The 27,152-nt window shown below is 43.8% G+C and overlaps 1 protein-coding gene across 2 annotated transcripts; it reads left to right on the forward strand.

Moving 5' to 3' along the window:
* The first annotated feature begins 1,168 nt into the window (after window positions 1-1,168).
* On the forward strand, window positions 1,169-26,644 carry GOT1 (glutamic-oxaloacetic transaminase 1). Of its 2 annotated transcripts, none has more exons than XM_030940593.1 (9): window positions 1,169-1,548; window positions 10,702-10,883; window positions 16,845-16,968; window positions 17,446-17,558; window positions 17,829-17,933; window positions 19,826-19,976; window positions 20,066-20,231; window positions 20,976-21,118; window positions 25,737-26,644. In XM_030940593.1, exons 1-9 carry the CDS (start codon window positions 1,431-1,433, stop codon window positions 25,973-25,975), a joined length of 1,341 nt encoding a protein of 446 aa, XP_030796453.1. In that variant the 5' UTR covers window positions 1,169-1,430; the 3' UTR covers window positions 25,976-26,644. The 2 variants fall into 2 exon arrangements, with proteins under 2 accessions (XP_030796453.1, XP_010354373.1); XM_010356071.2 differs by having other exon boundaries at window positions 25,836-26,644.
* Window positions 26,645-27,152: the final 508 nt, after the last annotated feature.

Here is a 27,152-nt window from a genome sequence, read left to right on the forward strand (position 1 = left end):
ATTTGTACACCAAACCCACCTGACAAGCAATTTACCTATAAATCAAACATGTGCATGTACCCCTGAACCTAAAAGTAAAAAAAAAAAAAAAAAAAAAAGTTTACCATCTACGAAGGGTGTGGCAGATATGCAATGGTAACAATAGCTGACATTTAGAGAGTGGTTCTTATATGCAACTAACCACTTCGTATATGTAATAACTCACAAAATCCCCACACCAACTCTGAGGAAAATACTATTATTTCCACAGAGCAGGAACTTCCACAGAAAGGTTAAAATAACTTGACTAAACCTGCCAAGTTCGTAAGCGGCAGCCAGAATCTAAACCTAGATAGTCCGGTCCCGGGGATAGGTTCTTAACCACAAAGGCATTTTCTAAAATTGTTAAAAGTACAGAAGCACAGGAAAGAGACATTTTGGCTAGAATAAGGGTTAAGGGAAGGTTTCATGGATGAAGTGGCATTCGCTCTGGGTCTTGAAGGTCAACAGATGGAGAGGGCTCCTGGGGAGGAAGGACTCTTAACGGGGAAGGAACAGCCTGACGAAGAGGCACTTTGGGTACCAGCCAGCTGACGACAGCAAGATTTGGTCCGGTGCGCGCGGGAGGAAGCTGGGAAGGGACGCCGCGCCCAGATCCCGAGGTCCTTGAGCACCAGGCCCTCTGCAAGGAACCGGGGAGGAAAATCTCAAATTATTAATAGAAGAGCGGCAAAAAGGAATTCGTGGGCACCCCTCCCTGTTGGAAGGACTTTCCCTGCCAGAGACCAAGGCTGGCAGCACAGCTACACTTCCCTCAAGGGGAAACAGCCGACCAAAGTGGTCAAGGTCGCCCGCGCGGGCTCCGCAGCTGTACGTCCTGGCCGAACACTCGCGTCCCGAGCACAGACGCTGCGTATTTGGCTGCTAGCCCGTGCCCGCCAGGCCGGGCCTGGCAGCGCCAACACCTGCTCGGCGTGAACAGGAAGACCTGTCCTCGGGAACTCCCTCCAGACACTTCCCCGTATCCTCCTGGTCCTCGAAGGTCGAAGAGGCGCCCTCTCCGGGGCACCAGCCGCGCTCTCGGCTCCTCCCCTCAGCCGGGAGACCGAAGGAATAACAGCCTCTGCGATAGGAACACGCTCTACCAATCAACCGTAGTCTCCGCCCACGCCTCAGCCGGAGTAAATTGCATTGGTTACATCATTCTCGGCCCGATAAGATTGTTTTCTTGGATTGGCTAATAGCGTTCCTTCCCGCCTGGCTCTTCTTCGTCACAAGCTGACGATTGGTTAATCGCGTTGCCAAGCTCTAGACGCGGCTCGACCATTGGAGGCCGCAGGCCCGCCCCCGTCGGCTAGGTGAAGGTGAGAGTCTCCTCCAGTCGCAGCGGCCAGACCTGACCGGCCAGCTCCGGGCGCGGGGTGAAACCATTCGATTCCTGCTCTCTCGATATGGCGCCTCCGTCAGTCTTTGCCGAGGTTCCGCAGGCCCAGCCTGTCCTGGTCTTCAAGCTCACTGCCGACTTCCGAGAGGATCCGGACCCCCGCAAGGTCAACCTGGGAGTGGGAGGTAAGGATGCAGTGCTCTGGAGTGTGAGCAGCTCGGGGAGTGGAGCGGACCCACCCCAGGTCGTGGACGCTGTGGGAGAAGCCGAGGCCCAGTGTGGCGCTGCTTGAAGAGGGCGGCGCCGGAGAGGAGGCTGGATCCACGAAGGCTTCCTAAAACCTGCCCATTTTACAGATCCGGGTGTGGAGTCCCTGGAAAGGGGTAATGTGTCCGAGGCCGCACAAACCAGATGTAGCAGCCAAGACACAAATTCAGTCTTTCTGATTACCCATTTTGCGTTCTTTATACTACAGCCTCATAAGAAATGGGGCTGCCGGAGATGGTAGAGATAGGGAGAAAAATAGGAAGCCTGATAGGCTTAGGGTTCTGGTTGCTGGGAAATGGGTAAAGGAGAACTTTTAACGCTAGGAAGCTCTGTTCTGGGTCGGTAAATATTTGAGTGACCACCGAGTGTCAATCAACTACCTTATTAAGCTTTGTGGAGGGAGACTGAGGTTTGATTTTTGCCCTTAAGGATTTAAAAATCTGCTGATGTTACACATGCTTTGAGACAGGTTAATGCTGCCCCCGGAGGGTCTGGGGAAATGTTCTGGCCCTCACAAATGTGGTAGGAATGGGTAGAGATGGTGGAAAGGAGTGAAGTGGATAGTAGAAGCTTACTTTCCACACATCCTGTCTTCATTTCTTGATTCAAATGATTCTCATCTGTACCTTGGACAGCTAAGAGCATGGGCCTCAGTTTCTCCATCTACCAAGAAGATTTGTATTGGAGTGCCTCTCAAATTTTTTACCCCTCACCCTCTCTGATGAGTTTGTTATTCTTCTCACTGTCATTTGGATGTTTGAAGCCCCACAGACACTTACTTTCTCCGTTTGGATTTTGCCACATGCAAAGCCAGAGGGATGAAAATGGGTAGCATAAAGCCTTATGCTAGGGAATAGACTTAGAATAAAAGGACTAGAAATTGTGGAAAGAGAAGGTGGAATCATTTTGTAGCAGAGTGTGATATGAAGGACGCTCAGAATCAGGTTTCTCATAGATGATGTTTTGTCTATGCATAGGATTTGTTAAAAAAAAAAAAAAAAAAAAAAAAAGTCGGCCGGGCGCAGTGGCTCAGGCCTGTAATCCCAGCACTTTGGGAGACCGAGACGGACGGATCACGAGGTCAGGAGATGAGACGATCCTGGCTAACACGATGAAACCCTGTCTGTACTAAAAATAGAAAAATTAGCTGGACGTGGTGGTGGGCACCTGTAGTCCCAGGTACTCGGGAGGCTGAGGCAGGAGACTTGCTTAAACCCGGGAGACGGAGGTTGCAGTGAGCCGAGATTGCGCCTGGGCGACAGAGTGAGACTCTGTCTCAAAAAAAAAAAAAAAAAAAAAAAACAGTCTTCCCTAAGGAGTATGTGGAGGGGTAAGGAAAAATCCATTGAAAAGTGATGGTTTGTTGAAGCTGGGTGGTGGGTACATGGGCATACGTTATATTATTCTCTCAGCTTTTGTATAGGTTTGAAATTTTTCATCATAAACCTTTTAAAATAAGTCAGTACTACATAGTTTAGCCCACTGAGGGAAAATGATGTTTTTAGCAGGCAACAGAGTGGGAGAAATGTTGAAAGATTGCCTCAACTTGAATTTGAGTGGACACCATTTGATCTCTTAATTTAAATCCAGTCCAAAACCTCCAAGTGTTTCTTTGCAGCCAAATATATACAAAGAACTAGTATTACTGTCAGTGTAAATACATCTTTTTAAAACGTCAGATTTGGCCAGGCGCGGTGGCTCACACCTGTATTCCCAGCACTTTGGGAGGCCAAGGCAAGTGGATCACCTGAGGTCAGGAGTTCAAGACCAGCCTGGCTAACATGGTGAAACCCTGTCTTTACTAAAAATACAAAAATTAGCCAGACGTGGTGGTGCACACTGGTAGTCACAGCTACTCGGGAGGCTGAAGCAGGAGAATCGCTTGAACCTGGGAGGTGGTGGTTGCAGTGAGCCAAGATCATACCAATTGCACTCCAGCCTGGGTGACAGAGTGAGACTCCATCTCAAAAAAGAAAAAAAAGTAGGGTTTATATAAGTGTTAGCTCTTACTGTTATTGTTTTTCTGGCATTTCTTTGAGTGATTCTCATAAAAGATATTGAATAAAAACTTTCAGTTCAAGAACTGCAAAATGAACTAATTTATGACATTAGTTTGGAAATAAACTGCTCGTGCAGAGAAAAAGCACCCCGACAGCACAGGCCAGAAGCAATGGACTCAGGATTGGAGTCATTGGCTCAGACGGCCACCCCAGCTGTGATGGTGCCTTTGTCCTGTTTTCCAGGAACTCCAGCTCCTTACCATGAGCAAATGATTTATGCATGTAATCTCATTTAATGCTCACAACTCTGGAGGGTGGTTTATTACTATTACTGTTTAGAGGCAAGGAAGCCAAAGACTGGAGAGGTGAAGCAATTTGCCCCAGGTCATTTGACCACTGGGTGGTCGAGCTGGGAATCCAGGCCAGGTCTCTCAGACCTCAGAGTCTCTGCCCGCACCTCTATTTCAGGTACCTCCAGGTGGTAGCCAGTACACTGTAGTGGGAAGAGCCAGGAGACCTAGGTACAGGCCCAGCACCGTGGTCCAGCAATGTGACCTTGGAAGGGTTACTTAACATCCCTGGGGCTCAGTCTGTTAAATGAGGAGCCAAGACTGAATGACCTTCTCTGAAATTCTACCTTTAAGATTCTACTGTACTAAAAGTCTACTCCACAATTCACTAGCACATTCTGTGACTATAGTGTAGGATAATAATTTTACTGGCCTCATCAGTTGTCTGAGGATTAAATGAATAATTATGTGTGAAATGTGATATGTAAATGAAAAGTGTTATATATAAATGTTATTTTTGATTATCAATGTGACCCGTCTTTTTGTGGATAGCAGGTGTTTGGATAAGGATCTAATTACAGTAGAATAAAAGGCCTCCTTCCAGCTTTTATATGTCCTAGCCTTATTTATACACATCCCCAATTATACCCCTCGTGAAGAAAATGTAATTAAAAATTGACCTTAGGGAAGATACTTTTTTTCCCCCAAGTTAAGATAAAACCGAATGGAGGTTATCTAGTTAATATACCAGTGATTTTTGACACGTTTAGAATAAACTGCAACTGTAATCTCAAGTCAGTTTCTACTTGGAACTAGTTTCCCCAGAGTTGTTCTTCTTGCTGTGATGATTTAAATAATTTCCTTATAGGTAAACAGAGGAGAGCATCACATTTTCCACTGCTAAGCACAATGCTTTCTAAGTTGATCATTTTAGTGCTTCTCAAAGCTTCAGACTGAAGTGGTTTTAAGGACATGGGAGATGGATCCAACCTGGTACAACCTGTAGCAAGAAGTTTCTTCAAAGACTCCAGTCCATTTTTTCATGTGAGCCTAGCTTTCTTTTGGCCCAGATATACTCTGCTAGCTTTAATATTTCTTGTTTTCAACATGGTTTCCTAGCATCTTCAAATAAAATAGTTGGAAATGTATATTTTATCAGGTGTTTCTGAGTACCCCGGCCTTCTCCCTAGTATCCTAATTGGGCTTTTGAGTGGGGATGGATGAGGGAAGTGGAGATCTTAGGAGGAAGATGTGGGTGATGGTTTGACCATTTAAATCTCCGTCTTCTTTCTTCCTTTCCTTCTTGCAAAGCAAGACTGCTGGGCCCACATGGGCCCACCTGTAGACTTTGTGAGTCCCCTAAAAGGGCTTGTACCCAAGAAGAAGACCAGTGGGGCATGGAGCTGGGGAGCATGCTGATAAAAAGGCCCTGACATGGTCCCAGGGGTCTGCTTGCTTCAGGCTTTCTCTAGACATCTCTTGCTTTTAAAAAAGCACGTGGATCCATGAACTGACAGCCTAGCTCTTGTTATCTCTGTGATCCTGGGCAAATCATTTGACTTTTCTGGCCACAGTGGCCAGATCCTTAAAATAGACATCACAGTATCTATTTTGTGGGTTGCTATACAAATTAAATGAGAGTAAAGAAATGTATTTAGCGCAATACATTGTATGTACAAAGTAGTAAATCCGTGTTATTATTCTGCCCTCAGGTTCCATCAATGTCTTTCTCTGTGTCCCAGACCTCATCTCTGAATGTCAGGCCTATAGTGGACACATCCTACAGCTCCCTCAAATTCAGCGTGTTCAAAGCACAACTCATCATTTCTACCTTCCCCTTGATCTTTTCTTTTATCTTCCCCTTGTGTTCTAGAGCTTGGTCCACCCCGCCACCACCACCCACTCATTATCCAGACGTGAGGGAGACCTTGGAGTCAACAGCAGTCCTTTCCCCAGTCCCCTGTTTATTTGGTCAATAGGTTCTGTCTTTTCTACCTCAAATCTATTTCCAGTGGCACTCCTTTTCTTTATCCCTGCTGCCATTGCATGAATTCAAGGCCTCATTATTTCCCTTCTGGAATATAGCGGTAGCTTTCTACTGCTTCTACTTCTAATGACTCACCCTTCTTAACTACTGTCTCTGTCCTTCTCTCCAGTTTATTTTCTGTGGTGTCACTCAAATGATCCTGTTAAAATGTGCAACTGTTCATGTCACTCTCTTGCTTAAATGCTTTCAGTGGTTACCCATTGAAACTGAAGTTCCTTAAAAGAGACTCCAGGATTCTTTTAGCCACTCCTTAATAATAATAAGCTAATAATTAATAATAAACTAATCCTTAATGGATTCCACATCAGAGTCATGAAAATGCAGATCCTCAAAGACCTCATGCTCCCCAGGCCTCTGGGGCCTTACACAGGTGTCCCCTCTGGCATGCCCTTCTTCCCTTGTTTACCTTTTAAACTCTAATTCATCTTTCATTCTTCATCCTCTGCAAAATCTTCTTTGACTCCTCAAAGTAGAATTAAAGGTTCTATCTATGCTCTGTGTTTCTTGGAGGGCAGACAGGATCTTATTGTATCAATCTCTGTAGCTTCTACTAGCCAGTGCCTGGCTCATGGTGAGACTTAGTATTTGTTATGTGAATGGGTGAATGAAAGAGTGAATGAGAAACTCAAGGATCCAACAAATAGGAATAAAAATTCTTGGGGAGAGCAGGAATAGTGGTTGCTGATAATGCCTGACCTCACTGCTCCAGTCACCCAAGAGGAATCTGGTTCTGCTTCACTAGGGCAGTTAGAAGAGGCATTGGGAACAAATCTAGAACTCAGCCTGGGAAAAACTGGGCAATGGAGAATTGGCCAGTTTTTTTTAGTCACAGTATAGACGCAATGCCTCTCCAACCATCCCTAACCCAAGTAGTAGGAATTTTAGAGTTTCACAAAATATGCAGTAGTGTTAAGAACAGCAGTATTCCAGTTTTTTCTTTCTCTTTCATATTTTATTTATCTGTAACACATTATTTAGAGTGACATATTATCATAAATGTAAACATATAGCCTAATAATGTTATAGAATAGATATAACACCCAGACACAGAACTAAAACATAACAGAACTGGTTTTTTATAAACACCCCAGATTTTTGTGCATCTAAATAGTATCCTTTGTAGGTAGTTCAAATATGCTTTTCTTGTTCCAAGATTTCTGGAAACCCCTTTTAGACTGGCTGTCAAGGCATGTAGGACCCACACAAGAGATCATTTTTTAAAATAATTGTTCTCCGTGAGTTTTACTCAGTGTATTCACCCACACTCTTCAATGGAGATGATGCAAATGCTATTCCCAAAAAATAATTAACTTTGAAAGGACAAAGATTTGGCACTATCGAGGATATTCAAAATAATGAGATGTGGCCTCTAAAAACAATTCCAAAAGAAGTTTCAAGAATATTTTGAACAATGGTAGCATTATGATCATAGATAGGTTGATGTGCTTTAGGGACAACTCTTACTTGGAAGTAGTTATTTTGGTACATCTTTAGAGAAACCAGACCAAATCCCAGCTGGTGAAGGAAGCTTTTTGAACTTGTTGAGAAGTTTGGTGGACTAAGGGGTATACTATGAATGGTATGAGAGTATCGTGAGTTGGGCCAGGCATGGTGGCTCACGCCTGTAATCTCAGCACTTTGGGAGTCCGAGGCAGGAGGACTGCTTGAGCCCAGGAGTTTGAGACCAGCCTGGGCAACAAAGTGAGGCCCTGTTTCTATGAAAAATTGAAAAAAAAAATTAGCTGGTCATGGTGGTGAATGACTTTGGTCTCAGCTACATGGGATGCTGAGGCAAGAGAATTGCTTGAGCCCAGGGGGTTGAAGCTGCAGTGAGCTGTGTTCATGCCACTGCACTCTCGCCTGGGCAACAGAGTGAGACCCTGTCTCAAAAACAGAGAAAAATATTGTGAGTTAGATTCACTAGAGCCGGAAGGTAGACTATGAGTGGTATGAGAGTATTGTTTGATTTTCCTACCCAGAGGCATTTGGTCAGTGGCTCTCAGTCCGTAGCCCTGCCCACATTTCTATTACTAGCTTGAAATGTTTCTCAGATTTGCAGATGACACATTCCTGGAGGGTAGAGTTAGCTGATAGAAGACATTCAAAGCGATCTTATAAAGTCTTTTATTTACTGTATATCCTGTGACCTAATAAATTAACGTTCAGATATTTTTCCTAAGAAAACACTCAGGAATATGCATAAATATGAGCATTTATCACAATGTTTATAATAGCAAATAATTTAAAGCAACACAGTTAATACATTATATATAAAAAGAAATATTATTTATTCTCTAAAATGATGTTGTAAATGGCTCATATGTATGAAAAATACCCAATTGCATTCATAATAAGAGAATTGCAAATTAAAACTACTTGACATATTATATTGGCAAAAATTCACTCAGTGCATAAGGCTATGTGGAAGCAAACACCCTTAAACAGTGCTGGTGGGAATGTAAACTGATATAATTCCTGTATCAATTTGGACAATTTGGAAATATTTGTCAAAACTACAAAAACACATACTTCTTAGCCCACTCTTTTGTTTTCCACCCGGCATCTTACAGATATATTTGCATACATGTGAGATGACGTATGTACAGGGTTGTTCACTGAAGTATTGTTTTAATAGCCAAAGATGGTAAACAATTCAAATGTCCAACAAGAGACTGACAAAGTAAAATATGGTACATTCATCAGTTAAGCAACTGTAAAAAAGAACAAGGACACTATGTGCAAATGTAAAACAATCTTCAAGTGGAAAAAGCAAGGAACACAAAATAGTGTGTAGTATGCCGTATGCTACCTTTTGTTTAAAAGGGCATATGTAAGAAGCTGTGTTTGCTTGTGTAAGCATAGGGAAATGCTGGAAGGATATTTAAGAAATGTTACTGGGAGGGATTTGATAACTAGGTAGATAGAGGATAAGAATGGGATGGAGACATGCAAATATGTCACCTATTAGAAGAATAGTTAATAAGGAAGAAAAATTCATAATATATATTTAAATGGAAAAAAGCATGTTGAAATTCTATGTACAGTATGATCCATATTTTATAAAAGAATATGGCCATCGAAAATAAAGCTTAGAAGGTTGTACACCAAAATTTTCATACTCCTTGTCTCTGAGTACTGGGATTATATGTTATGTTAGTTCTCAACACTGCTATAAAGAACTACCTGAGACTGGGTAATTTATAAAGAAAAGAGGTTTAATGGACTCATGGTTCCACAGGCTATATAAGAAACATGGTTGGGAGGCCTCAGGAAACTTACAATCATGGAGGAGGGGTGAAGGGCAAGCAAGCACCTTCACATGGCGGAGCAGGAGAGAGAGCAAAGCGGGAGGTGCTGCACACTTTTAAACAACCAGACGTAGTGAGAACTCACTCGCTGTCATAAGAACAGCAAGGGAGAAATCTGCCCCCATGGTCCATCAACACTGGGGATTACAATTGAACATGAGAGTTGGGTGGGGACACAGAGCCAAACCATATCATTCCACTCCTGACCCCTACCAAATCTCATTTCCTTCTCACGTTTCAAAACACAATCACACTTTAATTATGTTTATTGTTTACCTTCTGGGCTTTTCCCAATTTTCTGCAATCAACGTGTTGTTCAGTAAACGATAACAACAACCCTAAAATGTGATTTTTTTTTTTTAAAGTCAGGGATTAATGTTGGGCAGAAATCAAGAAAATAAAAATCAGAATCAGTCTTAAAATTTTGTTTCCATTTCACAATCACTTGCATAAGTGTAGGCTTATTCAGGACCTAAACATTCAAGCAGAGAGGCAAACGACCCCTGCCAGGAGTCCTACTTGGAGAGATTATTGACGTGGGTGCAAGGCTAAAGCAACTGCCCTGTAAAGCTCTAATCCTAACATAATCATAGAATAGTGTAGGGAAAGAAATTGGTGATGGGTAACTCAGAGTGACTTAAAAATACTTTCAGAGGAAGAGGAAATACCTAGAGGTTTACTGTAGAGCAAGATTAAATATTGTGAAACAGATCAATTTAGATCAATGAAAGGGTGAGGCAGATGAAGTGGGATGAAGTTGGAAGGGTAAACACTGGCTGAGTTCAAAATACAGAGAGGATAAAGATGTGTTTAAGTGGGTCCTTGGGTGATTGTGTCACCTGTTGTTGAAATCCTCAGGGCATTTGCTTATCATTCGTCTTATTTCTGCTCTTCTAGGACAGGAGGAGTGGTGGGCCTTCTTCCACTCCTTCTCGATGTTTGTGTTAAAGGTGCCAAGTTCATGTGGAAGTAGCACCTAGGCTTTTTCTGGAAGTCTTTTGGGGAGATGCAGAAGGAAGAAGACTGCTGGGCCAATGGCCTAGAGACCTCAACGCAATAGCGATATTGACATGACATTTGCAAGATGCTTTTTACTTTGCAGAATGCTTTTCTATGTACTGTCTTATGTGACCAGGCTCTGTGATGTCCCAGTTTTATTTCAGCATTCTACTTTTTGGAGGTCACATAGTTAAGAGCTGTAAGTTGCACAAGGATGGGGACCACATCTGCCCTTATGTTTGCCCAACACCTACCCCAGTGCTTGGCTCAAATTAGGTACTCAGTAAGTGAACGAACTTTTCTCCAATTTCCTTCACTGTTCTGTTTTGACTGGAAGGTGGTGGGATTCTCCCAGTTCACAGTTACAAACTCTTACCTTGGATACAGCCTGAGCCTCCTCTGTGTATAACCCTTTTCCATTCTCCAGCGTATCGCACGGATGACTGCCATCCCTGGGTTTTGCCAGTAGTGAAGAAAGTGGAGCAGAAGATTGCTAATGACCATAGCCTAAACCACGAGTATCTGCCAATCTTGGGCCTGGCCGAGTTCCGGAGCTGTGCTTCTCGTCTTGCCCTTGGGGATGACAGCCCAGCTCTCAAGGAGAAGCGGGTAAGTTTTGGGTGAGAATGTATTTTCTCTTTAGAAACGGAAAGTCATCCTGTTCTTACAGTTGCTGACTTCCCCTCACTCCACTAGAGGTCCTGCCATTCTAAGAGCCTTGCTGTTTTCTAGACTTACTGGGCCCTGCCATGACTAAGAACCTTTGCCTGGCCCTTCCCTCCACTTGGAATGCCCTCCCTTACTTCTCTAGCTCTCCAGTCCCACCTCTGAGTCCTTCAAGAGCTGAGCAGGGGTCACTTCCACACTGAGTCCTTAGGTATTTTAGGCAGAGCTTGTTGTTTAAGCTCTCTAAGTTATCACAGGACTTTGTTCACAGCTTGGGAATAACAGTACTTAATTGTGCTTACTACAGTGGACAATTTTATAAGTCTTCATCTTCCACAAGACCCTAACTTTCCCCAGAGCAGGGATCATTGCTTACTTATTTACCTTGCAGATCTTCAGCATTTGGCTCTTATCTGGGTACCTCAGATTACAGAGGTTTGGATTCATTCATTCCTTCAGTCATCAGATGCCCACTACTAGAGCCAGGCACTGTTCTAGATGCTGGAGCACAGCAGTGACTCAAACATACAGAATCCCCTGCCTTTGCTTTCAGTTTTGGGGAGAGGAACAGACTATAAATGTAATCTTATTGACTGTATCAATAAGAAAATGATGTAGTATACTAAAGATGATAAATGCTATAAAAATAGAGCAGGAGGAGGCATGTTAGGAATTCTGGGAGTGGATACAGTTTTAACTAGGGTGGTTATGATAGAAATAGAAATGACATTTGAGCCAAAACTAAAGATGAGACATAAATGAAAGAATGAATGAACTAGAAAACCAGCAGTAATCATTTCTTCCCTTAGATTTTTCTTCTCTAGATTCAGCATTTCCAGATCCTTTAGCCATTTTGTGGAGACCTATTTTCTACACTCCTCACTGCCTTGTACTACTTTTCCACTTTTAGATCTTAGGATCCAGACAGAAATGTTCATTTTTCATCCCCAGCATAGTATTGTTTCAGCTTTGAGATTACTGAGCATTGTAGAAAGGAGGGCTCGTGGGCCATAACTCATTGTCACATCATGACATCCCACTCTTGCTTTGATTGCCTGTAGGAGACTTGGGGCTTTTGCTGTGGCTCACATCTTTTCACCACTTGCTGAGACCAGCTCAGACGGGGAGACCCAAACCCAGCAGCGCTAGAGGAATTAAAGACATACACACAGAAATATAGAGATGTGAAGTGGGAAATCAGGGGTCTCACAGCCTTCAGAGCTGAGAGCCTCAAACAGAGATTTACCCACTTATTTATTGACAGCAAGCCAGTGATAAACATTGTTTTTATAGATTATAGATTAACTGAAAGTATTTCTTATGGGAAACAAAGGGATGGGCCAAAATAAAGGGATGGGTTTGGCTAGTTATCTGGAGCAGGAGCAAGTCCTTAAGGCACAGATCGAGCTTGCTATTGTTAGTGGTTTAAGAACACCTTTAAGCGGTTTTCCACCCTGGGTGGGCCAGGTGTTCCTTGCCCTCATTCCGGTAAACCCACAACCTTCCAGCGTGGGGGTTATGGCCATCATGAACATGTCACAGTGCTGCAGAGATTTTGTTTACGGCCAGTTTTAGGGCCAGTTTATGGCCAGATTTTGGGGGGCCTGTTCCCAACAACCACTGTCTTCTTTCTTCATCTAGTTCAGCACATGCTTATGTAGTACCATGTGCCAGATGCCGTGAGAGATGCTGGGGCCACCCAGATGAATGAAGCATGGCTGTGGCCACAGGCAGCTCCTGGTTGCTCTCCTAGTCCTCACAGTGAAGTCATAGTATTGACAAATTGTTATCTCAGACAAGGGTTCTAGAATCCAGCAATCATATGCTGACATGTCTAGCAGTGGCCTGCTCTGTCTAGCTTCATACCAAGTCTTCCTGGATTTCCCTTGTTCTGGATACTCCTGTTTACCCAGGTCCAGTTGCCTGGCTCCTTGTGAAGTCTGTACTTATTTCCTTTGATGTTATGATTTTCCTTTATAACAAGTACATTCTTAGGCTGTAGGACAATTTGCCAAAAATCATTTCGCAGAATGACCAAATTGCTATGTTACTGATTCACCAAAAATTTGTTTCTGTTAATTGCTGATATTTAGAGCAACTTGTGTTTCACTGAAGCCATCCAATATTTAATATAGTTTTAGGGAGTGATAACTTCTTGAGAATTTGATATTTCAAGTGTCATATATATCATGGATGTCAAGGATTAGTTAATGTGGAGTCGGTTTATCTCTTCTAAGCACATTTTTAATGTATTCTGACTTTTTCAAAAAATGAATTGGCTTTCTGTAGTGGGAGAGAAAGGGTGGAGTTAAAAGTTGGGCACAGGAAGTGAAAAATTATGCCTGGAAATGTTTCCACTGGTATCTATGCATCTGTCATGTTTCCAGAAGTTAAAACCATGTTCAAGGGAAGTCTTGCTCATATGCTTAGGAAGTATTAGCACTCCAGAGTGTCTTAGGTATCTGAAATGTGAAGTCATGTATGAAATTGACATTCAACTTAGCTGGATGACAAACTTATAAAAAATAAATGCACATTTGTGTTGTATCATCTTGGTAGCAATTTGCATAAAGAATTCAGGTAAGCCACAATGTGGGGGCAAAACTTTTAAAGTAATAGCAAAGGATGAGTGCTCAGTAAAGATCACTGTAAAGAACAGAGAAGTTAGCCCACCAAATCTGACATACACTGAGCATTTTCACCCCAGTGCACTGCCTTCGCTCCTCTCTGTAATGTACAGCTGTGTTTACTTCTGCATCCCTTTGAGTGTCACCTTTGCTTATGTTTCATTTTTCAGATAATATTCTTTCACAGATGCTCACACCTATAAATACAAACAGAACATTGGTGCATAATAGTGCTGATAATTGGTATCATTGCCTTGTTCCTGGCTTAAATGGGGTTTCTGCTAAACGATTTATTGTTTTTAAGCTGACTTACGGGTTGAATGAATTTTTTTCAGTCATTTTCAGGGAGTATCCACTGTTTCCTATTTTACTAAGCATTTATCTCAGGAATAGCCAAGCTTTTCTTATCTGTTGTGATGATCATTTGGGTTTTCTCTATCTAGCAGCATGACAGGCTTTATGTCTCTTATAATCCATTCATGGGATGACTCTCAATCAAGGGGGTAACTTGAATGTACTGCTGGATTAATACTGTTCATTAGTGTTTACTTGGGAAGTTAGTATCAAGGTACGAGCTAAGTCTCTCATTCTACTTTTTTCCCTTTTGTTGTCTTTTAGCATCAATGTTATGTTAGGTTCTTAAAAAGATTTAGGAAGCTTTTCTTCTCTAAGAAGAGTTTTAAAACCTTTTTATTGGCCGGTGTGGTGGCTCACACCTGTAATCCCAGCACTTTGGGAGGCCGAGGCAGGTGGATCACCAGGTCAGGAGTTCGAGACCAGCCTGACCAACATGGTGAAACCCCATCTCTACTAAAAATACAAAAATTAGCCAGTTGTGGTGGTGCGCACCTGTAATCCCAGCTACTCAGGAGGCTGAGGCAGGAGAATCACTTGAATCCAGGAGGCAGAGGTTGCAGTAAGCCGAGATCATACCTCTACACTCCAGCCTGAGCAACAGAGCGAGACTCTCTCAAAAAACAAAAAGCAACAACAAAAAACCCTTTTTATGATGGAAAATTTCAAATCCATATGAAAGTAGAGAAAACAGTATGAAGAATGAATCCCTGCTAGTATGAGGAATGTATCCATCACCTAGCTTCGACAATTATCTGTATAGGGTCAATCTTGTATATTTCCCTCTACCCCACTCCCTGCCTCCCTGCCTCCCTGCCCTCCACCAAAGCTGGATTATTTAATAGTAAGTCCCAGACATCTAAATAGATGTTTTAAATTGTTGTAAAATTTTATGACTAATACATGAATACGTTCATCTTATTTTTGAAAAAACGATTTACAGATTAGGCCAAAGTCCCTTTCAACCACTACATCCTTGGACCCCTCTCCAGAGGTTGCCACTGTTAGAAGATTGGTGTGTGTCCCTCCTTGTATTTATTTATTTATTTGAGACAGAGTCTCGCCGTGTTGCCCAGGCTGGAGGGCAGTGGTGCGATCTTGGCTCACTGCAACCTCTACCTCCCAGGTTCAAATGATTCTCGTGCGTCAGCCTCCCGAGTATGTGGGATTACAGGTGTGTGCCACCATGCCTGGCTAATTTTTTTGTATTTTTAGCAGCAGCAGGGTTTCACCGTGTTGGCCAGGCTGGATCTCAAAACTCCTGGGCTCAAGTGATCCACCTGCCTTGGCCTCCCAAAGTATTGGGATTACAGGCGTGAGCCACTGCGTCTGGCTAGATATACTTTTTCATGTGATCTTTTTCTTCCTTTCTCTTCAATCCTTTAGACAAATTGGGCAACGTGGTTTATGACATTTTTCTGCTGACTTATGCTGAAACGTAATTAGAATTTTGAAGAGGCAAAGTCAAAGATCTATAGGCAGAGAACTACATCATTAGAATGTAGTGACTCGGTCTGTAATGGAAAACCTGGATTTGTGCTGAGCTGTGCCACTCACAGCTTTGTATCCTTTGGGAAAACACATCTCTGAATCAGTTCCTCATGTGTCAGGGGATATAGACTTGACTTTTGAGGGCATGTGGGCATTGAATGTACGTGAAAGCATTTTGTAAATGATAAAATATAGGAATAGGAAACCAAACACCACATGTTCTCACTTATAAGTGGGAGCTGAACAATGAGAACACGTGGACACAGGGAGGGGAACATCACACACCAGGGCCTGTCAGTGGTTGGTTGACAAGGGGAGGGAGAGCATTAGGACAAATACCTAATGCATGTGGGGCTTAAAACCTACATGACAGGTTGATGGGTGCAACAAACCACCATGACACATGTATACCTATGTAACGAACCTGCACATTCTGCACATGTATCCCAGAACTTAAAGTAAAATAAATAAAGATAAAATATGACTTTTATTGTTGCCTATGTTAGGTCACTTTAAGATGAGAGGAAGCCGGCCAGGTGCAGTGGCTCACACCTGTAATCCCAGCAGTTTGAGAGTCCAAGGCAGGTGGATCACAAGGTCAGGAGTTCGAGACCAGCCTGGCCAAAATGATGAAACCCCGTCTCCACTAAATATACAAAAAATTAGCCAGACGTGGTGGCAGGCACCTGTAGTCCCAGCTACTCAGAAGGTTGAGGCAGGAGAATCACTTGAACCTGGGAGGTGGAGGTTGCAGTGAGCCGAGACCATGCCACTGCACTCCAGCCTGGGCAACAGAATGAGACTCTGTCTCAAAAAGAAAAAAAAAAAAAAAAAACAGAGAGGAAGCCAAGGAGAGGAAAGTAGTATTCGTGCATCACCTCTGTTTTGTTAGAATGTACTTCTAAGGATTAATAAGCCTGAATTCTAGAGATGAGGAGTAGTACAGATTGATGTCAATGACAAGTTAGGAACACTGTTTTAGAGGCTTATGCTAGAGGGTAAGTTTGATCTTAGGATGGGTGCTGAGGAGATGGGTTTGCCTTCCAAGGCATGTGCACGCGTGAACATGTGCGCACACACACACACCCACACACACACATACACACTGTGGCCTTCGTGTGTCTACCTCTGTGTTCAGAAAGGAAGCTTCTTCTAGTGTCAGACCTCCTGGGTTGAAGACTGGCACTCCTGCTTAGTAGCTGGTAACTTTGAGCAAGGTTCTTCACCTCTCTCAGCCTCAGTTTCCTTAGTTGTAAACATGGGCAAATCATAGTACCTTTTTTATGTAGTTGTTGTAAGGTTTTGATGAGATAATATAATTAAAAGGCTTAGCACAGAACAGGCACAGAGTAAGTACTCATTATTACCTTATTTTTATAAATATTATCTAACCTCACCATTATCAGCCTGTGACCTATTTCTTCTCTTTCAGGTAGGAGGTGTGCAGTCTTTGGGGGGAACGGGTGCACTTCGAATTGGGGCTGATTTCTTAGCGCGCTGGTACAATGGAACAAACAATAAGAACACACCCGTCTATGTGTCCTCACCAACCTGGGGTGAGTTTTTCAGTTGAAGTGAGAGGAAAAACAGAAACCAGAGAGAATTATCCTCATGACTCTCCCTGGTTACACAGAAAATGTAATCCAGCCCTGGAACAACTTACCGTTGGGAATGGTTTGAACAGTGGGTTATGGCAGTGCGTGAGAAACCTGCTGCTCAAAATCAAGTTAAGAATGCTCTTTCTCAAGACTCTTGGTAGACTTGTATCTACCAAGGCTATGTTGAAACTCCCCAGAGGAGGCATAGAATGTAGATGCAGGAAGTATCATTGTAGTAGAATATAAGTCTGGCATTAATGTGACTGGTTGAACTTGTTCTTGGTTACAGTCATTCCTCTACATCTTAACCCCCAACCTGGATGATGCCCAGTGGACATTGAGCCTGGGAGGGCCCTGGAAGCTGACTTGCATCCTTTCCACTCATGCCTCCTAGTGTTTGTAAAAGTGCTTAACTTTTTACTCCTTTGCATGCAGAGAATCACAATGCTGTATTTTCTGCTGCTGGTTTTAAAGACATTCGGTCCTATCGCTACTGGGATGCAGAGAAGAGAGGACTGGACCTCCAGGGCTTCCTGAATGATCTGGAGGTGGGTGATTTAGAGGAAAAAGTAGAGAATCGCATGGTGTCAGGAATAGCAGGCAAAGTCTTTGGACCAGTTGCTAAGTGAAGGGGTCTGAGACACCTTCCCCACACCAGATGGTGGTTTCTGACATAGCATGTAAGAGAGAGGGCACAAAAGAGACATGAAAGAGTGACAAGAATATGATTGCCCTTTGCCCTCCATCACTGACTGACCTGCTGCTGTCTCCCAGTATTCCCGTCAGTGTTAGAGCTGACATAGCTTCCTTCTCCTCAGAACGCTCCTGAATTCTCCATCGTTGTCCTTCACGCCTGTGCGCACAACCCAACTGGGACTGACCCAACTCCGGAGCAGTGGAAGCAGATTGCTTCTGTCATGAAGGTAACTGCCTCTTCTGAGCATCTCTTAAAGAATAGTATGTGTATTTAATGTATTCAGAAGTAATACCTGTTTGCTGTTTGCTGAGAAATTAGGAAAATGGGAAAAGTCCAAAGAAAAAATAAGTATTAACTGTAAATTTTATTACCTAAAGAAAGACACTGTTAATGTTTTGGTAGATAGAATGTCAGACTCTGTGTGTGTGTGTGTGTGTGTGTGTGTGTGTGTGCGTGCGTGTGTGTGTCTAGTTTTAGATATATATGTTTTACAAAGATGAGATCATTTTGTCCGTACTGTTTTTTGCAACACAATTTGTTTTTCATTTTCACTTCTTTATATACATGTCATTGAACATTTTGCAGCATCATTTTTCATAGCTATATTATATTCCTTTCATGGATGTGTCATATGAGGGATGGGGTAAATATCTGATGAATATTTAGGTTTACTTCAGATTACTTGATCTGATGAACAATTACGTAACAAAACTTCCTTTTATGATTTCTTTGGTGTAACTTTCTAGGTGGGAATTCCTAGCTGAAACTGTGTCTATTCTTCGTTAACGAGTCTGTAGAATACTTACTGAGGAACTGCTGTGTATTGGGGACTGTGGGAATACAGTATTGAACGGAGCAGATGCAGTCCCTACCCTCAAAGACAGACAGCCTGTCTGGGGAGATGGACGAGTACTAAGACAGCTGTGATACTGTGAAATAGCTGTGTTGATGGTGTTATATGGGGGTACATAGTGCAGACTTTGGGCAGTGTATATGTGGGAGTTGGGGGGGTTGGTGGCAGGAACTTTCCTGGAAGAAGTGGTTTCCATGTTGAGTCCTGTAGGATGGGGAGGAGTTAAGAAGGCATCAGCAGACAGGCGTTGACAGGGAAGGGATGTACTCTGCAGAGGGCAGAGCATAGTCAGAAGCCCCAGGCAGAGATCATGGGGAGTGTGAGAGATGAGGCTAGAGTGAATAGGGGCAGGCTCTGTGCTGAGGCTTAGACTTTATTCTCAGGGCAGTAGGGAACCACTGAAATCTTGGATGTCAGGGAATGACATGATCTTAAGGTCACCCTGATGTCACAGCGGGGAATGGATCAGAGAGAGGCAAGACTAAACAGGCTGTGGGAGCAGTTAGGAGACTGTTGCCATAGCCCAGGTAGGAGTTGATGGTGACCTGGATGAAGTAGGTAGCAGTGGGGACATTGAGATGCAAAAGGATTTGGGAGCTCTGAAGAGACAGGACTGATAGGACTTGGGGAGTGCCAGGATGGGGGGCATGAGCTGCAGAGGAGTCATCCTGGACTAGGAGTCCAGATACCCCCCCAGTCCCGCCTAATCAAGATACACCTAAGAGATGGGAATCAAAGTACAACCAAAGGCTTGGACAGTTCTGGGGAGGGAAGCGGTGTCCACTCAGAGAGCTCAGCTGTAGAAGCAGGTTCCCTGTGGAGAGCTCTTTGAGGAGATGAGTGACAAGAATGGAGGCTACTCTGTTCCCTTCCTCTTGAGTACCTAGTAGAATAGCCTCAAGGTTTTGAGGAGCCCTGGGGATACTAAGCCTACACTTGACTAAGGCTCTCACGCCAGAAATTCATGGAGGAGAATCCACCAACGTAGGACACTGCCTCCTTGCATCAGAAGTAAGCCCTGTTTATATAAGCTGAATTGGGACATTCTAGGACAATGTACTTTTAAAAAGTTTACGGAAAAGGTGGCACTTGCTGGTTGTAGAGAGAAACGGATGTAAAGTGGTGTTTGGGTGCATATAGTCAAGAAATAGGAGAAATGGACAGCGTTTGAAATTCCCTCCAGGCATCAGCTGGGGAAGGAAGGCTGGTATCTGAGGTTGGTGCCAGAAGGATTTCCTGCCTTGACTCACTTTCCTTCCCCGCAGCACCGGTTTCTGTTCCCCTTCTTTGACTCAGCCTATCAGGGCTTTGCATCTGGAAACCTAGAGAGAGATGCCTGGGCCATTCGCTATTTTGTGTCTGAAGGCTTCGAGTTCTTCTGTGCCCAGTCCTTCTCCAAGAACTTCGGGCTCTACAGTGAGTGCTCTCCCGAGGAGTTACAGCCCCATCTCCCCGCATCACTCCCCGCTTCGGCAGCCACAGCTGATTGTGTTCCCTCTCTTTAGATGAGAGAGTCGGGAATCTGACTGTGGTTGGAAAAGAACCTGAGAGCATCCTGCGAGTCCTTTCCCAGATGGAGAAGATTGTGCGGATTACTTGGTCCAATCCCCCCGCCCAGGGAGCACGAATCGTGGCCGACACCCTCTCTAACCCTGAGCTCTTTGAGGAATGGTAAGGGGCTCCCAGTTTGGTGGGCCAGGGGGTGGAGAGTGCAGAGCAGTAATTGTCCCAGTACATTTAACGGGGTCTCTTCCTTTCATTTTGGCAGAAGCAGGATCAAATTACTTTAACTTCTTTGACTCTCAGATATTTGTAAAATGGGCTGATACCTACCTCACATATGCATAACACAACACCTGGAAGAGAGGAGGGGGCACTCGGTGAATGGTAGTTTTCCCCAATTCCCCCTCCACCCAGTCTTCCTCCCCATAAAGTTAGAAAACCCAGGAAGGCATTCCCAACAGAATAGAATACCCAGCATCTAGGCAGTTTCACAGTTTGGGAGCTCTTGGTTTTTGTCTGTAATTTACCTACACTTTATCTTATTTTAGAACAGTAGTTTTATATAGTAGCTACATCTGCAATCTCTATTTAATAAGTCCTGATGAAACATATTACCCTATTAATATCTATAGCAGCACCTCGGTGAAGCCTGAGTTGAAACGTGAGTGTATTATGGCCAGTATACCCAAGACCAGCACTAGACTCGCTAGGAAATGTAGTCCCTTCTTTCTTCCCCCTAAGTCTCTCTCTCTCTGGTATGTTCATCCACCCATCCAGACATCCACATGCCATAATAGGCAGGTTGTGATCCCATTGTCGGCTGTCATTTAAATTACGGTTTTTAAACCTGTGTGTTTTCGGGTACCATCTTTCCTGTCTGGATTGGTATTTATGTCGCTGCCCATGCTTCAGGAAAGGTAATGTGAAGACAATGGCTGACCGGATTCTGACCATGAGATCTGAACTCAGGGCACGACTAGAAGCCCTCAAAACCCCTGGGACCTGGAACCACATCACTGATCAAATTGGAATGTTCAGCTTCACCGGGTTGAACCGTAAGTGGCCCCCACCACCTCCAGCACATGTGTGCATGTAGACACACAACATTCCTTTCAGTCGCTGGCCTTGAGCTCACCTTCATGGCCTTTGCCTAATTGGGTAGCCATTGCTTTGGACCAAGACAAGTTAGGTTTTCTTATGGTGTCCCACGGTCTCGCAAACTCTTTGGGTCTCAGAAGAGTATTGTGGTCTGCCCTGCGACCCACAGCCAAGATATTTCCATTTTTGTGGGCTGGGAAGTGGCTCAGAGCCAGCCGGTAGGTAACAGGATTGGTAGCTAGGAGCCTTAATTTATGAAAGGTTCTTATAAATGCTCAGGTACGTTTTGGGTTTGTCTTAATCCTGAATATAAATATGTATGATTATTCAGAGACCTGATTTCTTAACAGATCTTTCCTATTTCTAGGTATTATCCTCAAAAAGGGGTTACAAAGTTATCTCTGCATTTCATAAACAAGAACCTAGATTGGGCTGGGCGCAGTGGCTCACACCTGTAATCCCAGCACTTTGGGAGGCCAAGGCAGGCAGATCACGAGTTTGGGAGATCGAGACCATCCTGGCTAACACGGTGAAACCCCGTCTCTACTAAAAATACAAAAAAATTAGCTGGGCATGGTGGTGGGCGCCTGTAGTCCCAGCTACTCGGGAGGCTGAGGCAGGAGAATGGCGTGAACCGGGAGGTGGAGCTTGCACTGACACCACGCCACTGCACTCTAGCCTGGGCAACAGAGCGAGACTCTGTCTCAAAACAAAACAAAAAAAAGAACCTAGATTGGTGGTTGGAATTAAAAGCTGATTGAAAATCTAGTAGGCCTCCCGAATTCAGGTGATTCTCCTGCGTCAGCCTCCCAAGTAGCTGAGATTACAGGCGTCATTTCTTTAGTAATTCCCACAGTGCAGATGTGGCCACTCACCTGTGTGTCCCAGTGACTCTAGGGAGGGATGTGTGGCTGGCTTGGTTTGTAGATAGAACAGCAGAGGCCATGGGGAGGTATTTAACTGGGGCCATCACGGCGCCAGCGTGAAGTGCTCTCAGAAAAATCCAAAGAAAATAAATATAAATGAAAGTGAATAGAGCTTGTATTGTGGGCCCCTCAAAATACTTTGGGGTAAAATGAAGCTACCTAAGAAAGTAAAGAAATAGCTCAATTAGCTATAGATGTCCTCTTGACTGTGGAACGGAGAATTAATTCACTCACAATTGTAAAAATATTACAAGTAACAGAAATATTAATAATCTTTAGTAGTAATAGTCTAAAAGCTCACAATATGGGAATGTCTCCCTGTAAAATATCCATATCTTCCCATTATCCACAGGAGGAAATTAGTTTTATTAATATTATGAATTGGGAAAATGATGAGAATAGAACTGTGCTTATAACACAAAAGTTGTATTTTTAGCGCTTGACATCATTTACCCTTACTAAAAACAGGGGTTTTGTTTTCCTCCCAACTTTTTTTTTTTCTTTTTGAGACAGAGTCTTGCTCTGTTGCTCAGGCTGGAGTGCAGTGGCGCAGTCTTGGCTCACTGCAACCTCCACCTCCTGGATTCCAGCGATTCTTCTGCCTCAGCCTCTCAAGTAGCTGGGACTACAAGCATGAGCCACCACACCTGGCTGATTTTTGTATTTTTAGTGGAGACAGGGTTTCACCATGTTGACCAGGCTGGTCTCAAACTCCTGACCTCAAAGTGATCCACCTGCCCCGCCTCTCAAAATGCTGGGATTATAGGCATGAGCCACCATGCCCGGCCTTTTTTTTTTTTTTTTTTTTGAGACAGGGTCTCGCTCTGTCACCCAAGGTAGAGTGCAGTGGTGCAATCTCGAGTCATTGCAACTTCTGCCCCCTGGGCTCAGGTGATCCTTCCACCTCAGCCTCCGAGTGGCTGGGACCACAGGCGTGGACCACCATGCCCATCTAACTTTTTTGTAGAAACGGGGTTTCACCATATTGCTTAGGCTGATCTCAAACTTCTGAGCTCAAGTGATCTGCCTGCCTCGGTCCTCCAAGGTGCTGGGATTACAAGCGTGAGCCACTGCACCTGGCTGGAAAAGTTTTAAACATACAGAAAAGTTGGAGGAATCGTACAGTGAACTCCCATACACTCGCCATCTAGTTTCTACAATTCTCACATGACAATACTTCCTTTGTTATCTTTTTTCTGTCAGAATGGGGCTTTTAACCTGGAGTCCCTGGATGTACTTTTACCCCTGAACTGATGTTTAAAAAATTGTGTATGTGTATTTTGGCCCTACTCTAGGGAAAGAGTCCATAACGTTTACTGGCTTCTCAAACTCTGACACTCCCTTTTCTGAAAAAGTAGAAAGGCCTCATTTTTACTAAAACAAAACCAAAAACCAGCCTAGGAGCCGTTTAATCACTGCCTCAGGGCACAGGTTTTTAGAAACAGTGGTGCGCCTGGGGCTGTGTTGGCTTGAGGCTCTATCCCCTTGGGTGACCAGTTCACACAGGTAAACCATTTCTGAAGCTTGCTTTGTTTGTTTGTTTGGAGGGGTCAAGGGAAAACTTACCCTTTGCCCTCTGAAAGTTGGCTGGAAATCAGCTGACAAAAGGCAGATTAATAGGAGAAAAGGCATACACGTTTATTTATTTATTTTTGAGACAGTCTCACTTTGTTGCCCAGGCTGGAGTGCAGTGGCACGATCATGGCTTACTGTAGCCTTGACCTCCCAGGCCCAAGCAATCTACCCACCTCAGCCTTTGTAGTACCTGGGACCACAGGCATGTGCCGCCACGCCCGGCTAATCCTTAAGATTTTTTTGTAGGGACAGGGGTCTCCTTATGATGCCCAGGCTGGTCTTCAACTCCTGGGCTCGAGCAATCCTCCCTCCTTGGCCTCCCAAAGTACTTGGATTACAGGCAGGAGCCACTGTGCCTGGCCAGCATGCAAATTTATTAACTTGCACAGGTGTCTTACAAAATAAAACTAAAATAAATGGCCAGAAGATTGATGCTTTTATACCATCTTGGGGTTACAGAAAGAATGGGAGCTTGGAGCTTGGCAAAACAGGTTCTCTTGGCAGACAGAGAAGAGAAGGCCTGGTTAGCAAAGGTGGTCTTGTTATATTATGTAGATAAGTCACAGGTAGCAGCCCTCGGAGAAAATAGCTGGTAAAGATCTATTTCTTTTAGACCTTTAAAGGCATCAGACTCTCAGTTAATTTCCCCTAGATCTGGACAAGGGAGGTCATCAGAGAAAGTCTAGCTGCAGCCATGCAGATGTTCTCTACAGATACAGATCTCTCTCACAAAGGACAGCTTTGCAGGGCTAATGTGTATGTAGGCCCTCTGAACAGCCATCTCAAAATATGTCAAAGTATCTTTTGGGGTGAACTGTTTTGGTTTCCTTCAAGGAGCCCTGAGTCCAGGGTCCAGAGTTTTTACTTCCATAGAGAGGCAGTGTAGCATCACAGTGTACAGCCTGGACTTAAAATCCTGCCTGAAAATCCCACATCCACCACTGACCGGCTGTGCGACCTCGGAAGGCCATTTAACGTCTTTATGGCCTATCTGTAAGACGGGCACGATAAAGTTATTATCAGGATGAACTAAGATGCAGTGCTTAGAACATTGCCTGGCACATAAGTGTTCGCTCCTCTGATTATGATGATTTTATTATTATTCCATTTCCTCAGGTTGGTGGTATCTTAAAAGTACTAATTACTTAAGCAATAATTCACTAATTTTTTTTTTTTTTTTAATTTTTTGAGACAGAGTCTTACTCTGTCACCCAGGCTGGAGTGCAGGGGTGTGATCTCGGCTCACTGCAACTTCCTCCTCTTGGATTTCAAGCAATTCTCCTGCCTCAGCCTCCTGAGTAGCTGGGACCATAGGCACGTGCCACCACGCCCAGCTAATTTTTGTATTTTTAGTAGACACTGGGTCTCAGCATGTTGGCCTAGCTGGTCTTGAACTTCTGACCTCAGGTGATCCACCTACCGTGGCCTCCTGAAGTGCTGGGATTGCAGGCGTGAGCCACTGTGCCCAGCCAAATTCACTAAAATTCTATCAATGGATTTGCCAACTCGCAAAACTGCTCTAGAGACTGTTGTATAAAGGAAGCACGGTAGTCTGTTCTTACTCATATGTGATACATTTCTGCAAACATGGAAAAACTCTGCTGCATCTGCAAGAGAGCTGAGAAATGAACAGAAGTCTGATGGTGCCAGGTCAGAGAGGTCTGTGTCATTTCTCAGCTCATTGGTTAATTCACACAGGATTGATCAGTACCTCATGCCTGGGGCCTTGTCCAGTGTATTGTCAATATGAAATGTCAAAGGGAGGCTGCTGCGGGTGCTCAGCGTTAAGTCCAGGTTAGGGAAGAACTAAAGGAAGCACTTCATAGCCAGCGTTTTATAACGCTGTCCACCTGATGTTGTTTTTAGTTGATAGGAGTGTCCTGGTGGATGTAAATATATAAGGCTTGGTTGGAAGGCAATCCCAGATTAAAATTCCCATCAGTAGTAGCCATATTGAATTTTCTGGGGCTTCAAAGGTGAACTAGTAAGAGTACTTTCCAGAATCTAGTGAGTATATTTTTCTGTTTGTCAGTTGTTCAAAATAGCACCTTTTGTTTTGCTTCTCTCTGATAAGGGGAAAGAAGGAAAGCTGTACTTGTCATACAATTGCTGAGCCTCCACTGCTTTAAGGATCCCCTCTGCTCTGATTGTGTCTCCTTTTGGTTTTCAACAGCCAAGCAGGTTGAGTATCTGATCAATGAAAAGCACATCTACCTGCTGCCAAGTGGTCGAATCAACGTGAGTGGCTTAACCACCAAAAATCTAGATTATGTGGCTACCTCCATCCATGAAGCCGTCACCAAAATCCAGTGAAGAAACACCACCCGTCCAGTACCACCAAAGTAGTTCTCTGTCATGCGTGTTCCCTGCCTGCACAAACCTACATGTACATATCATGGATTAGAGACACTTGCAGGACTGAAAGGCTGCTCTGGTGAGGCGGCCTCTGTTTAAACCGTCCCCACGTGAAGAGAACATCCCTTGAGACGAATTTGGAGACTGGGATTAGAGCCTTGGGAGGTCAAAGCAAATTAAAATTTTTATTTAAGAATAAAAGAGTACTTTGATCATGAGACATAGGTATCTTGTCCCCCTGGCTAAAAGGCAGGAGTGTTGCGTGTGGCAACCATGTGCTTCTGTGTGGTGTTTGACTCTATACAAAGTCTAGTCCCAAAGATCAAGTTGTCTGAAGGAGCCAAAGTGTGAATGTGGGTGTCGGCTGTGGCATTAAACTCATCATCTCAACCCGGAGTGTCTGGTCTCCCTGCTCTTTCTGCATGGTTGTGTCCCTAGTCCTAAGCTTTGGTTCTTTAGGGCGACTGTGTTAAGAAGGATATTTAATCATGACACACACATATTTAACTGAAACAGAAGTTTGACCAAACAGTATTCACTCGTGATGTGTGTAGTGCGTTCTATTTTTGAGCCATTCTACTGTGTTCTACTTCACCTAAAAAAGTAAAATAAAAATGTTGATCAAGACCCATGGAGTTGATTTTGTGACCATTAATAGGTTGTGACCCCCAGTTTAAAATGAATGCTTTTGAGGGTTTTACTAGTGGCTAAAGGAATAGCTTCCTTCAGTGAACTCACCATATAACTCCCTGGCGATTTTGCGGGCTTGTCGTTTGGAGGCCAGCTGTCTTCTTATGTTACTTAAGAAACTGGACTTCTTGGACTTGTGAGAGGGGATGACTTCACTTAGGTTGATTATAGAACATCAGCCTGTCCCCTGCTGTCAGAGTCCCTCCTGGTTTATTGAAGCAGTTAGAACCATAGAAACATAGATCACAATTTTCAGAGTCCAAGGGCCACTCCAAGTGGCCATTTTGTAGAATTTGGTGGGATTGGATGTTACTTAACACAAGAGGTCTATTATTTGGAGTTTTTAAATATTTAAAGTTAATTCTTGTGATTTTAATAGGATCTGCCACTTTCTAGGACTCATCTGGGTTGTTAGAAAATCCTACAGTCCTGAGGGATGATTGGG

Source organism: Rhinopithecus roxellana, chromosome 11 (assembly GCF_007565055.1).
Source record: "Rhinopithecus roxellana isolate Shanxi Qingling chromosome 11, ASM756505v1, whole genome shotgun sequence".
NCBI lineage: Eukaryota > Metazoa > Chordata > Mammalia > Primates > Cercopithecidae > Rhinopithecus > Rhinopithecus roxellana.

Coding starts and splice junctions, on each gene's coding strand:
- GOT1 (XM_030940593.1), top strand. CDS start 1,431: ATGGCGCCTCCGTCAGTCTTTGCCGAGGTTCCGCAGGCCCAGCCTGTC. Junction 17,934..19,825: donor AGATTGCTTCTGTCATGAAG/GTAACTGCCTCT, acceptor CCTTCCCCGCAG/CACCGGTTTCTGTTCCCCTT. Junction 19,977..20,065: donor CAAGAACTTCGGGCTCTACA/GTGAGTGCTCTC, acceptor CCCTCTCTTTAG/ATGAGAGAGTCGGGAATCTG.